This window comes from Diplotaxodon limnothrissa, linkage group LG15 (assembly GCF_057381915.1).
Source record: "Diplotaxodon limnothrissa isolate DT_005_m linkage group LG15, D_limnothrissa_male_GT1.1, whole genome shotgun sequence".
Lineage (NCBI taxonomy): Eukaryota > Metazoa > Chordata > Actinopteri > Cichliformes > Cichlidae > Diplotaxodon > Diplotaxodon limnothrissa.
This window is the reverse complement of record NC_140610.1, coordinates 25,832,997-25,848,935: the sequence shown is the minus strand read 5'-3', so window position 1 is coordinate 25,848,935 and position 15,939 is coordinate 25,832,997. Positions and strand designations below refer to the sequence as shown.

The window sequence follows — 15,939 nt, the reverse complement described above, 5'->3', positions numbered from 1 at the left end:
CTTGAGTTTTTAAACCTAAAATTAAAGCTGAGACTGTGAATCACACCTAGGTTTTTTAATTTCAGATAAATTATGGTGGGGAAGCAGATCCAAAATTATTCGCTTTATATAACCTATAATTTCCGCACATTTGGTTTATGTATTTGCAAAACGAAGAAGAACTCCGGGCAAGACAAGGAATACTTTGAGTTTAAAATCCTGAAAGATATAACATTTAAGTCCTCTCTTTTTTAAAGCAATTGCATGAGGTAATCACAAGCAGATTAATCATTTATTTAAAAGTAAGTTTTATTATTTTGTGTTCAATTGTGTTTGCAATTAAACGAAAGTTCCTGACAGAAACAGAGCGACTGCTTGTGTATAAAACATCTCACGATAAACTGGATCAAGACTGATGTTGTTTATTAAATGATTTCAACAGTTTTAATAGGCAGGGAGGTCGTAATAATGCACGATAGTGTTCTCCCTCATCTCTGTCAGTTAAAGGGAGACACTGAAATCTACTCAAAGCTCCACGAACTTTGCCAGACAATCTCGTCTGCTCACAGATATGAAATTGTTCTTGAACGGCGTGTTTAATAGATTAGTCTGGTGTCAGAAAGCTTTACAGTCGTGTCCCAGCTGCCGTTTTTTCCTCCTCGATCATGTCAGGAGCCGTTTCCAGTATTATAATTACCCCTGCCCTTCATCTCTGACCTCCTCTGCCATATACTGTCATGCGGCGGCTGTGTGAAGGCAAGAGAGGACCCAAATGCACGGCTCTAGACACATGGGGATGAACTCAAAGGCCGGTCTTTATTAACAGGAACATAAGAAGTCATACAAAACTATACTGGGAGCAACTAAAAGCTGAGGCGCTGGGAAGACACGGAAAATGCACACAACCTAGAGGGACGACGCAGCACAGAACAAAGGGACACTCTGACATAAATACACAGAAGGTAACGAGGGAAGTGGGAACACACGGGGAACACAGCTGAAGACAATTACTCATGGCCGAGCAGGGAGGACACGAAACTGACGATACTGACACCAAGATGTGGACCTTAAACACAACACAGTACACAGAGATGAGCACGGAGAGAGAGAGGCAGAGAGAGAGGCAGAGAAGAAGGATGAATACGAGGGGATGAGGAGAACACAGAACACATAGGATGGGAACACGGTACCAGAGCAAACACCACAATAAAAACATGGACACAGGGGGAATCCAAATACCAAACCAAACAATCCAATGGACATAAGAAACAAAATACAAAACTACAGAAAAACTAAGAACACTGGGTCAAAATGACCCAGGACCATGACATATACGAACTGTCTGTGACAATCAGTTTGACTGGCAGAGCGATGGCGTGTTCGTCAGAAACAGAAAGAGTTCATTAAACGGCTATCCTCAAAGTCCTTTCCAACGTCCTGACCCAAGAAGTTACAAAGAATGCAAATTTTTAATGGAAGCTGAGAGAAGGCTATCAGCTGCACAATGAAAATGCTTAGTGTGCTGGAGACCCCAGAGCCCCGCGTTTAAAGATAGAGCAGTGAATGACCACATTTTGCTTCAGATATAAGCGCTCTTAATTATTTAATAAGACGGTTCATAAGGTGCTCCTCTGCAAACTACTTAATAACAAATACGTAGAATAAGTGGGACCTCTGAGTATTTAAAAACCTAAAAATAAGTGAATGTTTGGATGGCATAAAACATGTGACACAGCAGGGTTCAGTGTGTTTTCCATTTTAACAAGTGAAAACGCTTCACATGCTCAACAATGAAGGCCGTTACACCTGGTTTCTGTAGCCAGGTCCACACTCCTCCTGCCAGGAAAATCAAGCTAAAGGGGTTTTTGTATGCTTGCATTTGATATGACAGAGCAGCTGTGTTTATCAGTGATGAGCTAATGATGAGCCGTATTCCAGTCCGGTCGTGTTATAGGTTAATCAGGAGTGACAGGAAACATGTAAACAGACAGCATCTGCCTCTCCAACTGCCAACCACGAGGTCGAAGAGCTCAGACTTCATGAAAACGTCGTGCTGAAAAGTTTCATTACCCTATTTTCTGTTAACACCGACAGACTGCGAACTCTTAACTTGGAGAATGCAACATTTCATTCATCAGACCAAAGCAAACACTGGAAACAAGAGGAGAGCAGAAAACTACAAAACCTGTGCCATCCCCAGTCAAAACAAAGGATGTGCATGATTTTTAAATATTCAAACAGTTATAATAACATATACCTTATATATCAGTCATGGATGGGCCTCCCAGAGCCTGGACCTCAGCATTTCTGAAGCAGCATGAGATCATCCTGACAGAGAACAGAACAAAACGTAGAAGCATCCAAAGAAGAGTTTTGATTGGAGAACGATTCCTGAAGATCCTCACAGAGCTGACAGAGAGCTGCTCAGAGCTTTACAAAATCTTTAAACCCATTTCCCATTTTCCCAGATAAATTTAAAGGGATGGCTCTAAACTTTTGCACAGCACTAGTTATTCCAGAAATCATCATCTGCTGCTGCTTTTTAATGCTTTAATGAGTTAAACACTCTGTAAAATGTTTTTACAGTATTACTGTTAGCAGTGCGCATTATCTGGGATGTTTCAGTGCCAACAGCTCTGAATTGACATGCAAAGGCTTCGTCCCAAAGCTGCTGTTTTGTTCTATAGTTCATCCACCACACCAGAGCGCATCGATAACAGAAGAGGTAGAAAAACCAGTTTCTCCAGGCTCGGCAGCATCAGTGCACCAGAGTGCACCACAGCCTGGAGCTGCTGCATTTTAAGAACGGGCCCAGCTGAGCTCAGTGAACTGCATCACCTACAGAAGAACGATCACATTTTAAAAGCTATTTCTCTGCCTGACTCTGTCTGACTCAGAGGAGAAACTTTACACCTCTGTGCTGAGCGCTGCTTCATTCTGCAAAAAAAAAAATCAAACCCCAGACTGAAAGAGGAGGGAGCACATCAGAAACAGTGATTGCACATGCATCACTGATTGGTCAAATCGAACCATCAAAGAGGATTTTTGCTCTGAGTTGGAGTCACACTGGGGAAAACTGTTGGAGGAGAAGTTACTGGAACCGTATGCAATAAACTTTGAATCTCGCCCCCTGTGAAATGGGCGCTTCAAAGACAGGGACCACATCGTTTTCAAAGTGACTTTTGCTCCATGAAGATGGTGATAAAACATAAAAATAACAGGCCACTGCATGCAATCTGGTTCTGGTTCTGGTTCTGCTAGTACGGTCATTAAATGTGATAAATCAGTGAAAAATCACAAATCTACGGAAGCGTAGAGCAGCCACCCAGGCAAAAGAAAAATACAAGTGTATCACGTTATAACGTGAAAGGTTTATTGTTCTAACAAGATACTTTTCCTGTTTGTACAATATACTATCATGTTTGTACAATATACTTTTCACGTTTGAACAACATAATATCACGTTATTACAATATACATAATTATCACGTTCGTACAATATAAATATTATATTGTACGAACGAACCAATTTTACTCCAGCTTTCCGGTTTTCTCCAGACTGTTCTATTTTAAAGACTGAAAACACCCAAAAATATATAATCTCAGCATAAGAAAATAAGGAAATTTGTACTTTTTTTTGAAAAACTTGTTCAATCTTCCCCCTCAGTGCCAAACAGCTTTTTCTGCTGTTGACTTTTGTTTGGTTGGGCTTGTTGGATTGGATGACTGAAAGGTCAAGAAGCGACACATAATGGCAATTTAGCAATTTATTGATTTAGCAAACAGGGGGATCAGTAGTATGTGGAAGAACCGCACACAGCCACAAACGCCTGGCACTAGGGCTGCTCAATTAATCAAATTTTAATCACGATTACGAGCTGGGCTTTCAACGATCATTAAAAATGACTGAGCCGATTATGAGCCCCTCCCTCATGCTTTACTCTCGCGCTGCTCCGTGTGGCAAATCGAGCGCACCTCTCTGCATTTCGAACACCCGTCACAACAATTAGGAGGACCCGAGGGAAGCTCGGAAAGCTAAGCAGAAGTTATTTGGAGAGGAGAGTGACTGCCGTTGGTTGAAAAGAGGTAAAAAAACCCAAAAAACTTCAGTGGTGTGGAAACATTATGGGTTCGCGGAGTCAGATGTGGATCAAGTAGACATAGTGTGTAAACTTTGCTATGGTGTGGTAGCTGCACCACAGAGCAACACTGCAAAGTTCACTAAACATAGATGTTTACATTTTTCATTTATTTTTTATATTGCAAACATTTGCACTGTTATCAGTATTTGCACACTGTTTTATATTATTTTTTTAAAGTCATTATTCAATACATTGTTATTTTTAACCCTTTAAAGCCGGTCAGAGCAGCACGCTCTGTTTTGTGTAACTATTTTTAAATCCCTGTAGAACCTGAACCATGTAAGCTAGCGCAATAATTTTTTTTGCATATGAAACCAGAGGAGTTGTACTTACATCTTATGCCATCAGCTTGTCCTCGGTCACGATTTCCTTCCACATAAAGCTTTGCAAATATTGCATAAAAAGCGCTTGCAGCAACAAAAACATAATACTCCAGAAACACGCTTTACCGATCCGATCAGCTGTTCCTAACACTTCCCACATTGAAACAGACGTCACCGCTAACTCACGCATGTCCGCCATTTCCTGCCCGAAACTGGAAGTGACGTCATTTTCGCGGAAAATGTAGTTTTTTACTTGTAGGCCTTAAAAGCCTATACTGGTGTTCTTAATAAGTCAGGTTTGACTTTTCTGAATAGTTTCTCTGATGCTTAGAACTCGAATTGCACTGCTGGAAATAGTTTATTTTGATGCACATGCTGTTTTCTTTGCAAATTTGCATCATAGGATTGTTTTTCGTTTGTCCTGCAGCATATAAAAATTGCTGTATCTCCAAAATAAAACTATGAAGACGCTCAAAATAAATTTCCTGTTGTTGTAAACTATTTTTTTGCAACTTTTTTGTATTTAAAGTTTTGAGGGATAAACCTCTTAAATTTCTCCAAGTAGAAATATATGTAAAAAAAAAACAAAAAAATGATTTTCAATTTTTTTGTAGTTTATTGCAATTTTTTGGAATTAATGTAGTTACTATGGACTTAATACATACATATTATTAAAATATGGGCTATAACAGTTGTATTGATGTATAGCAACTTGAAATGCTCCCACAAATGGCACTACAGCATGTAAAAAAAATAATATAAGCTCTGGCGGACTTGGTTCTATGGTAGGTCTTAAAGGGTTAAATAAATATCGTCAAATAATCGAGATCTCAATTTCAGTGAAAATAATCGTGATTATCATTTTTGCCATAATCGAGCAGCCCTACCTGGCACCTCCTCCTCATGGTGGTCACCAGCTTGGCCATGCTGTGAGTGACGGCCTCCTAGCTGCAAATCAACAGGAGCTCAGCAGCCTTGCTTTTATACAGAAATATGGCCAGTTCAGTCCCCCAATGCAAAGAGATAAGCTGTACTCGTCAGTGCAGGCTGACCCTGAGTAGTTGCAGTTTCTTGGCAAACTCTCTACATTTCTACATCAGACGGCAGTTATTTGCAAACCTTTACCAATGTCTCAGAGTGACTGCAGTCAGTCCGATTCAGACAGTGATTGTTTGGAGACAGTTTGCCAGGCAAAGGTGTTAAATGCTCAACCTCCAGATGGCCTGTTGGTCGCTGCAACTACTTTCAGTGCAACTACTGATTTTTGATGTTTATGTTTTTTTGTGTAGTGGCTATACAGGTTTACATTCATAGATTGTAAAGAATCACTAACAGCAATGATAAATACGAATTACAATTTTGAGGCTCTCCAGGCTAAATTTCTTTTAATGCGAGTGTAGCTTAAACAGATCAAATGTGCCCATTACATATATCCAGTGTTGGGACTAACGCGTTATTAAGTAACGCGTTACAGTAACTACGTTATTATTGTGGTAACGAGCACGGTAACTAGTTATTATGCCAAAACTGGGAACGCGTTACTCGTTACTGGGATTTAGATAGGCTCGTTACTCGTTACTTCGTGTGGTGGCTATCGTGGAGCTTCCACAGATTCAATAACATTAGCAAGTGGTGGAGGCCAGCAGGTGGATGAGGGAAAAGGGAGGCAAGAGGAGAGACCCGAAGTGGCCGCTGGTCCGAGAGTGTCAGGTGAACTGAACTTCAGGTAAGAAGTTATAACCTGCAGTCCATCTGGGTCAGATATGAACCAAGTTTAGGTGGAGTTTATTTTCGTTATGCTGACTTTTTCGTACTGCGTGCTAGCTAGCATGACGGAGTTTCTATACAGCTGGGTGGGTGCTATGTTACTGATGTTGAACTTTATTTTGTTCATAAAGTTAATTATTAGAGTTGCCAACCGTCCCGTAAAAAACGGAATCGTCTGGTATTCAGAATTACGCGTTTCGTATTGAGGTGAAAAGGAACACAGTTTGTCCCGGACTTCAGCTAGAATGAAAAAGGCACAAAGCTGTATTTATTCTGTGTCTTTGCTGCACAGCTGCCTCTTCTTCTCTCATTCTCTGCCCCTCCCTCTCCTGTTTCTACTTCAGTCATGAAACTGATCAATGATCAGCTGATCGGCTCTCTTGTTTATTTATCGCCCACTTTGCGCCAGAAAGAGGAAACCAGCCGATGTCGCGCTAAACAACAGCAGCACTTTTAAGCTTGATCAGCTGTTGTTAGAATTTATTTAATATTAATTTCTAGTATCAGCTGATGTTTGCTGGAGCCACAGCTGTAAACCTGCTGGTCATGATGTCTGTTTGGTTATCTGGTGAGAGGGAAACATGAAGATGAAACCAGGAGATGTCCTTACTGAATCATCAGAGCTGTGATGGAGAAACAGGTTTACCTTTTAGTTAACATGAATGAGTTGAAGGGAAGTTATGAACTGTTTCTGAGAGACAAATAACACCAGGATCCTTTTCTAAGTAGCTGACAGCTGGTAACTGTGCAGGGGCGGGTCTAGCAAAGTGTTGCCAGGGGTCCATGTAGGGCATTAAAAGGGAAAGGGGGGCACAAGGAAATACTTTTTTATTCTCATTTAAAATGTCTCACTTTTAAAAAATAATTATCTGAATCTTACAACAAACAATTGATAGATTGATGCATATATACCATCAGAACAGTGCACATCACTGTCACAACAGTGTTTATTTTCATTCAAAGGCTTCATGATTTTTCCTATAATGGTGGGCCAGTCTCTAGTCAAAATGCCCGGGACGATTTTCTTGTCCCAGTCCAGCCCTGTATGCAGCTCATCTGCAGTCTGGTGTTACCTACATCTTCCTATTCAGAAGGCAGAATTTCCGAGTTCTGAGTACAATTGAAAGCACCACGACTGCAGTTTTTGTGTTGGATGTAAAAAGCAGGCTAGGATAGAATCAGGCGTGGGATTTCTCTCGTGGGAATGTGCACATTATCTTTTCCTTTCTATTGGTTGGTGGCACAGTGCACTTGTGGCAAGTAAGCAAGCTAGAAGACTGGCAATCTTGCTGGGTTACGGAAGCAACACATTAACAAGAGAATTCTGAGTAAAACCAAAGTTACTTTCCCTAGTAACTAGTTACTCTGAAAGTAACGAGTAACTTGAAGTAACTGAGTTACTTTTGATAGAAGTAACTAGTAATGTAACTAAGTTACTAATTTAAAGTAACTTACCCAACACTGCATATATCACATACTTTTAAAATGATCAAGCGCTGCTGCTGGTGTCGTAGTTAAACCCTGTTCTTCCGGCTGATGTTGCTCAGTTTGAATTCACTCTGCATTATTGTGATTATTAGTAAAATATATAAATATATAAAATAAAGCGCAGAATAAAATTGTAAATGTAAATCATTTACAATCACATGACTTCTCTGGATCTTCAGACATGCTGGTTAGATATGCTGTAATGCTCTCTCTTTCTCTACATCTGTTTGATGTATTAACAGTTTTTATTATTTTCATATTATTGTCCCTTCATTTGCATTTCTTTTAAATGGCTCCAGGAAGCTTAGAGCAAAGATATGGCTGCCATTCCAACCAGGCCGTACTTGTTCAGTCTTTTTCGTGAACTTTAACCTCCCACAGGCTGACTGAGGCCGGTAGAGTCTCAGATGGAGCTCTTGGGTCTTTTGCTGTTTTGCACAGTTTGACCTCAGGGTGAATCTGAGATGGGATGTCTAATCCAATGTGGCAACTGAATGCTGCAGATCAGCAAACTGCTGTAAGCACATACAGCAGCTGTTTTACAGTATGTGTTCACAGTTACTGATTATAAATCAATCAAGTGGATTTGACTGGCAGCACTTCAGTGTTACTCACACTTTAATTCATAGTTCCTCATCCAAACCAAGCCGAGGATTTTCAGTAATGAAAATACACCTGACCTGTGACCCCCACTACACATCCTATCAGTCTTCTATTATTAATCTATAAACATCTGCAAATAACTGACCAACTGCAGCTTTCAGTCACCCCTGTTGGCTACAGGCACTTCTATTAGAAAGAAGGAGGACAGCTGCTGTTGGCCTGCAGCAAAGTTTACAAGAAATATGAGGAATTGAGAGACTGGAGAAATAAAACTTCATCTGCATACAGAGAGCTTTAGCTTTTCATTTATTTTGCTGTATAACACAAAGCAGTGGTGGCTGGATGTTTCTCTTCATCTTGGTTGGAGGAAATATAATTTTTTTACATGTGAAGGTTTTGATGTCGACTGTAGTGCATCCAGGTTTAGTGTCCCGTAAACTGGACATCGGGCCACCGGTTATGTCGAACTGTGTACACTTACGGCAGAGCAACATCGAACAAACACTGTTCAGAATTCATGTGGAAAAAAGAAAAATCTCCAGTTTCATGAGGATGAAAACAAAGACAGCAACATGTTAACTCTCTGCACAACAAATATCTGCGTTGCTACAGCCACTCGCAGCCTCTCTGAGAGCCTCAGAGTTGCTCCTCTGTTTTATATCTTTGTAACTGAGTCTTTTCTTTCTTTTTTCTGTTTTTTACAGAGTAATTGATCAAAAGAAAAACTGGAGAGACTGAAAACAGTTGTGCTGTTTGCAGAGCCGGCTTTTAAATCCACCCCAGCGACGCGTCTCTTTCACCCCTAATCACACTCTGTGGTTGTTGGTGGTTCACTGGGCTAATGATCATTTTTTACATTTGCCTCTGAGCTCTCCGTTGCTGCTACATTCAGCTGAATCGACACATATTTTCACACAAACCCCCCAAAAATTAAATAAAGACAGACACAAAGACAAAGGAGATGATCCCTGTGTGAATGAAACCGTTAGCATGAGCCTTTGAGCACGTTTCACACAAAATACCCAAACAGAAAAGATCACAAAAGAAAAACTGCAGTGCAAAAACACATCCGTGAGACATGATTACAGTAAGCACATTTTGGGGGCTGTAGTCTTTTCTCCATGTTGGTGTCCAAACTCTGAAAATCTTCACATACTTTGTCTATGTTGTCATAAAAGAAGTGTGAGGCTGACTTTAGTTTAGGACATCAGTGGTGCCCTTGAACGTCTCCAAACAAAGACACTCTGTTTTTTTCTGTGACTTTCACCATCATTCATTCTTCTGTGCTTCTCTGTCTGCCAGTTACTCTGCAGATCTCTGCTGCATGAAACAAAGAAACTCCCCACGATACACACTCACAGCACTGGGCTGAAGCCAAACTACCCACGATTACCACCGCTGAAAAGAGGATACGACTGGCTCCAGTCATAACTGACTGGCATACTGAAAGCCAGCAATGGCTCAACACACAACAGTCCAACTGGTCTACAAACTGGGAGCGTTTGTTGTAAATGGCCTGCAAATGGTAAATGGCCTGTATTTGTATAGTGCTTTACTTAGTCCCTAAGGACCCCAAAGCGCTTTACACTACATTCACCCATTCACACACACATTCACACAGGCTGTCTTGAGGCGGAAACTAAACAGAAAACGATGAGGACATGTCCATCAGGCAACAAGTTAAAAACAAACACACCCAAAAACTAAATCCAGGAAGTTGGGAAAGGTTTGGTGAGACAGCAAAAGAATGTAAAGAAAAAATCTCTTTGAATCTGCAGATCATTGCAGACTAAACAAAAACTGTAAAATAGCTCAAAGCTTCTGTAAACAAAGCGACTGTGTAAATTATGGAGACTCAAACAGAGCAAACCCTCTGCAGCCCGCACTGAGAAGCTTAAACCTGTAACTGTACAGCTCTAACCTCGGGGAAGGTTTTCCTGTACTCACCCCGTTGGGCCAATCACTGTGCAGCAGCATCCTGCTCAGCTCCCTCAGTGGCTCTTCCACACGTTTTACAAGCTCAGCCGACGGCAGCTGCTGGGAGCAGTAGAGGTCCATCGCTTGGGCAGCGATCTGGCAGGCCTTCAGGAGGAGGTTGTGTGATTCCAGCGTGGAAGAATCCCTGCAGGCGGCCGCCACAGAGTCAAGGAGCTGGCACACGGTGTCAGCGAGTACTGACCCCACGTCTCCATCACACCCGAACCACAGAGCTTCCACTCCTCTGCTGTTCCCATCCACTCGGTGCAGGGCACACAGCGACTGCATGAACTGCACATGAGGATGCAGCGTGGCTTCATCACGGTGACTGCAGGGAAACAGCGGTGGAGGGGAAGCGGCGGCAGGCTTGGCTTTATGCAGGAAGAGCTCGGGAGTCTCTGAGTCAAAGTCTTGCTGATGTTCTTCGCTGAACTCCACTCTTCCTGGACCAAACAAATCCTGGGAAGGGTCATCCATCCTGCTGCTGTCTGCAAAAAGAATTACACAGAAGAATGAATCGAGCGCACAGCATGTTCGTTTCCTGCTGCCTCAATGGGTTTGTGTGTGTGTTTGCGTTAATTTGGTATTTTAACATCTGAATTCTGAATGCTTTAAGTTAAAAGGCGAATGAAGGTCAGGAGACTCTCATCAATAAAGCGGTTTTGGGGCAAGAGGCCATCGCGGCCTGTGGGCGGGGCAATACTGGCAGCATATGTATGGCTTGGTTTAATATAAATAGTATAATAATCATGTAATTATGCCATAAAGAAGATAATCACAGTCACTTATTTCCAATATGATCCCCGTCGTCAGGACAAGCTGTCACTGAGCTGCCTTCAGCCGAATTTTACTGTCGACCTTGGAAGTTACAAGGTGCCGACATCTCATAAACTGGAGTTTATGTTTCAGCCTGCGCTCTTCTTCACACTCAAAAACATCGAGAGCTCACACCTCTAAACACCTCATTTTTTTTAAAGAGGGAAACTGTTTTAAATACTTTTAGAACATTATCGTTAATGGTGTGGCATTTATAGTATCTAATGAAGAAGCATTAGGGGCCAGACTGATAGTCTAATTTTGTATAAATATGTATTTACTTAAAGTGTACGTTTAAGAGTTTCTCAGAGGTAAAACTTCATTTTTGACCTTGAGATGAACCCTAATGCTTTGTTGTTTTAAAGGTCTCTAAAAACAGATCAGTGGGCTTCTGATCTCAGAATTACAGCCGTCTTACCTCGTAACCCTGACAGCAGATGCACCTCGGTAGCCCTAAATGTCTCCCTACGGCCCTTGAGGTTTAGATTTAGGAGGACAAACGTTTTCCTTGAAACAAAAGGTTTCATAAAGGTGGCTCTATTTATAGCTCTGTTTGTTTTTATATGCAACAGTCTGTTAAATGACAAAAAGATGGAGCCTCTGCTGGGAACCAGGATTCATTCAGGTATGGGAAATGAATGATATCATCATTTAAGCCTGTCATGGCACCTGGCGAGAACCAGCAGGCAGCTACAGGTCTCCCACATAAAAGAGGAATGATGGGCAGTAAGTGTGGAAAGAAGGAGAGCGCATATAAATGTGCCATATAGAGTTTTAGAAGTAGACTGTAAATAAGCAGCATTTCTACAGGATTTAATTCAAATTAAAAACTCTTTATTAATTATACTAATAAGCCACTCTGACTTCAGTGAGCTGACTCTGGAGGAAGGCCTACCTGCCACCTGCGTGCTGCTCTTTGAGGCACATGTCGCTGTGGCGATCAGTGCTTCCTGCCGCAGCCTCAGCACCTCCCGCTGCAGCTCCTCTGCTTTCTTCTTCCAGCCTTCATCCTGACTCCTCAGCCTGCAGCCCAGAGCCTCGGCGTACTGCCTGCCGCTCATACCCGGGGGGCGGTTTCTTATTAAAGCCACCGCCACCGCCACTTTAGCCTGCGTGGAAAACCACTCGGCTCGACTCAGTCCTAAAAGATAGGGGCAAATATTTCAGGAAGTCCACATTCCAAAAACTGATGGGCTGACTAACTGCATGAATGTAGAATGTAGAAATGTTATTAGAAACATAGTTTTATTAGGTTAAGCATATTTAATGTGTGTTTTTTTTTTTAAATAATATCTATATTTTAAATAGGTTTAATTATATTTTCTTTCAGTCTTAACTTAAAATAAAAAAGTGAAACTTTAACTTTTGTTCTCCTTCCCTTTAATTAATTTTACTTCTCAGGTTTAATTTTATTGGATATTATTTACATTTTTTGCTCATTGGAGTTTTTTTCCTTTTACCTTTAATGCATTTTGGGGGGGGTATTTTTACTTCTTATATTTTATTTAAATTCTTTACTGACTGAACTTAAATATTAAAGCCAAATTAACAAAAATTACACATTTTTCCTTTTTTCTGTTTATTGTTTATCGCTAATTTTACTGTTCTTTATAGTCTAGTTTTTACATTTGAAGGTGTTAATTTATTTAATTGTTATAGTTTAAGTTAACTAAACTAAGTTTAGTGAGTGTCTTCTGTCACATTTTAACTGAGTGCTTATCCAATGAGCCACAGTATAATAGACAGTACACAGGACAATACAAAATATATAACGCATTTATTCACTGATACAATGAAATTATGTCCTTCATGCTGCATGTGGTAGTGGTGATCATTTTGTCCCAATTTTATCCAAATATATTATGCATCTATTTTTGGACAGGCAGCTAATAGAGCGCTAGAGAGAAATAAACCCATGACTTTATTTTACAGCTCACACAGTCCATCCGTTTTTATTTTCTATATTTTCATATACCCTTAGCTGAGAGGAGAACTAAAACTGAGTGAAACTTTGCTTCAGGTTAAAACTACAAACTACAAAATCTAATGGGACCTAGCTAGCTGCACAGCTAACAGTCCAGCTAATGTTCACCATTTTTCTCTGCACTCTTCAACAAACTGATATACAAACTACACAAATAACTATTTACCTGTTAAGCCGTCATCCTCTTTCTCCATTAGCCGCTGCCTGTCCTCCTCACCTTCCGAATAAACTTAACTGAAAGTCCTTCACTTTCAGAGCTAGCCTATCTTCAGCAGCTAGAAAGATGGTAGTGATGTGTCGGTGCGAACGAAATGGCTCTTAGAGCCGACTCTTTGACGTGAACTACGTGAGCTGGCTCCTTTTGGTTTTTTTTTTCTTTCACCCTCTCTCTCGCACTTTTTTTCCGCTTCACTCTGCATGCCAGCCTTGTGCTTTGCGCTGAGCAGAGGGGGGAGGGGCAGTAGTTACACTTGCAGTAGCACAGGTATGGGCTCAAAATGTGGTCATAAATATTTTGTACTTGTAAATCAGGATTTGTATGTGTAAAAAAAAAATGTGTGTGCCTAAAAAAGATTTGCATGTGTAAAAAAATTTGTGTGTGCATAAAAAAGATTTGTATGTGCGTAAAAAAGATTTGTGCGTGCATAAAAAAGATTTGTGTGTGGACTTAGCCAAAAAAAAACCTGCAAGTTACAAGTACGAATTTTGACCCTATTTTTCTTCCTTTCATCTGATTGGTCAATGTCGTGTCAATCACAAATGTAACAATCCAATCAGAGAACAGATGGGTTTGGCTCTCAGAGGGGCGCTTTTTTGAACTGCAGGTCTTTGAAGGGAATAAATGCCCTTTTACATGCCAACCCAGCGTTTTCTTTAATCACCACGAAGGAAAACAGTCTGTGGTCGTCCGAGTTTGGTGATTTTTGTGTCACAGGTCTACGTGTTTAATATAGGGACTTCCACAGCCTTTTCAACAAGCTGTGGATGATAAAGGATTCAGAAAGTTTATTCATGCAGGCCCATATGACAGAGAATGTGCATCTTCTTTTTGTTTTCATATTGTAATTTATATTTAATTGTGTTGTGGTTTGCAGGTTTTGTGTTGTTTCATTTTAAATTTGTTTAAAAGGAAAAAGCTGAAAATTTAAATAGTTAAAAGTTGAAATGTAAATAGTTGGTTTTTGTATTTAGGGCTGTGCGATATGACCAAAATCTCATATCCCGATATTAAGACATCTATCGTCTAGGGGTGGGGGAAAAAATCGATACTGTATAGTATCGTGATATTTTGTTTGCTAATAATGTATCGATACAGGGACAGAACAAATCGATATTTTGTTACAAAAAAAGTTTTTGTGGACTGGAACTCTGACTTCAGAGCATGTTGATCCTTTTTCTGAGCAAGAATCCTGACATTCCTTCACTGTCCAAATGTGTTTAACTTGTTTTTTGGCAGCAATAAACATGACAGTTTACTTCTTTTAATTTAAGACATGATTTATTTTAATTAAGTTTAAAACTTTTTTATTTAATGTAAAATTATATTTTGTTTTAATTTACTTTCAAATTCTTCAGTTGCTGAATGGGCTGCATAGTTATCATAAATTGCATAGTTCAGAATAGCTATAATTATACCAGATGGTTGCATTCAGTTAAGTTGGACTAGACTGTAATACAAACCGTTCAGTTTGTCACCAATAAAACTGACTGAAATGAGACAAAGACTGAGTGTGAGACTTTGACATTAGATAAAATGAATATTGATAAAGTTTACCTTTATGTACAGAATCTGAATACCGCAAAATATTTTTAAAAATTGCAATAATATCGTATTGTGCGTTAAGTATCGTGATAATATATATGGTGATTCCCACCTCTACTATCGTCCGATAACGATATAAATCACAAAAATGTAGCTTTTTTATGTAAATTCTGTGAATCTCGGGCAGCTCAACTTGCGTGAAGTGTTTCCAGCTGGGCGTCATGTACCTGGAGTCGAGTGTTTTAACTGATGCATGAAACTATACATTTTTAGACACAAGTTGTAACGGCCACCGTTTTCTTTGTGAGTATTTATTACACAGCGTGCTGCAGGGAAAAGCCTGTTCTAATGTTTGAGTCTAAGGTTTATTTTTTAGCACCTGACGGCTCTTTTTTTGCTTCTCATCCGCAAACACTCTGCATACCCTTTCACGTGATTCAGTTTATTTTGAAGTCTGAAGTCTTAACAGGATCTTGAGCTTTATTGTGAAAGGTTTATGTAGAACAAGCGGACACGCAGTGGTTTTACCGTCGTTGTTGATAACGACAACGCATAAAAACAAACGCCTGTCTGTCTGTAGTGTGGTTATATTAAATATAAGAGAAAGAGAGAACTGTAGGAAATTAATAAAGCCACTACAATAACCATCAAAATAATGAAAAAATATTGCCGTAAACAGTTTATTTTGCGACACCACAAAACAAACGATAGCGTAAAATGAAACGATAGATGTTTTTATATCGTCATCCGATATATATCGTTATATCGAACAGCCCTATTTGTATTATATGATTTATTTATTACATTTTATGTGGAGTGAATAAATAAAAGTATATTTACGGTGGCCCCTAGAGACAAAGCACGTACAAACTTCAAAACACGCACAAACCCTGAAGCACGTAAAAACTCCAAAACACGTACAAAACACAACAGAAGTGCTCCAGGATGCTAGGCCTGGCGTTGAGCTTTTGTTACCTAGAGGCTACACAAGCCAGCAAGTACCAATGACCGGGTTTGGTGTGTGGTAGTAGCAGGTAAATGAACATTTTTTTTAAATTTTTGAATATATATAAGTGCTTGTGTAGAAATACACAAACA

At 40.1% G+C, this 15,939-nt stretch overlaps 1 protein-coding gene across 1 annotated transcript in view; it reads right to left on the bottom strand.

Annotated features, from left to right (window-relative positions):
- The window catches only part of mei4 (meiosis-specific, MEI4 homolog (S. cerevisiae)), a 72,408-nt gene extending 59,135 nt beyond the window's left edge, over positions 1–13,273 (bottom strand). The window contains exons 1-3 of the mRNA XM_085372498.1: positions 13,246–13,273; positions 11,991–12,236; positions 10,250–10,767 (exon numbers count right to left, since the gene is read on the bottom strand). Of these exons, the coding sequence (XP_085228624.1) occupies positions 10,250–10,767; positions 11,991–12,236; positions 13,246–13,273 (792 nt within the window). The remainder of the gene's footprint in view (positions 1–10,249; positions 10,768–11,990; positions 12,237–13,245) is intronic.
- Positions 13,274–15,939: the final 2,666 nt, after the last annotated feature.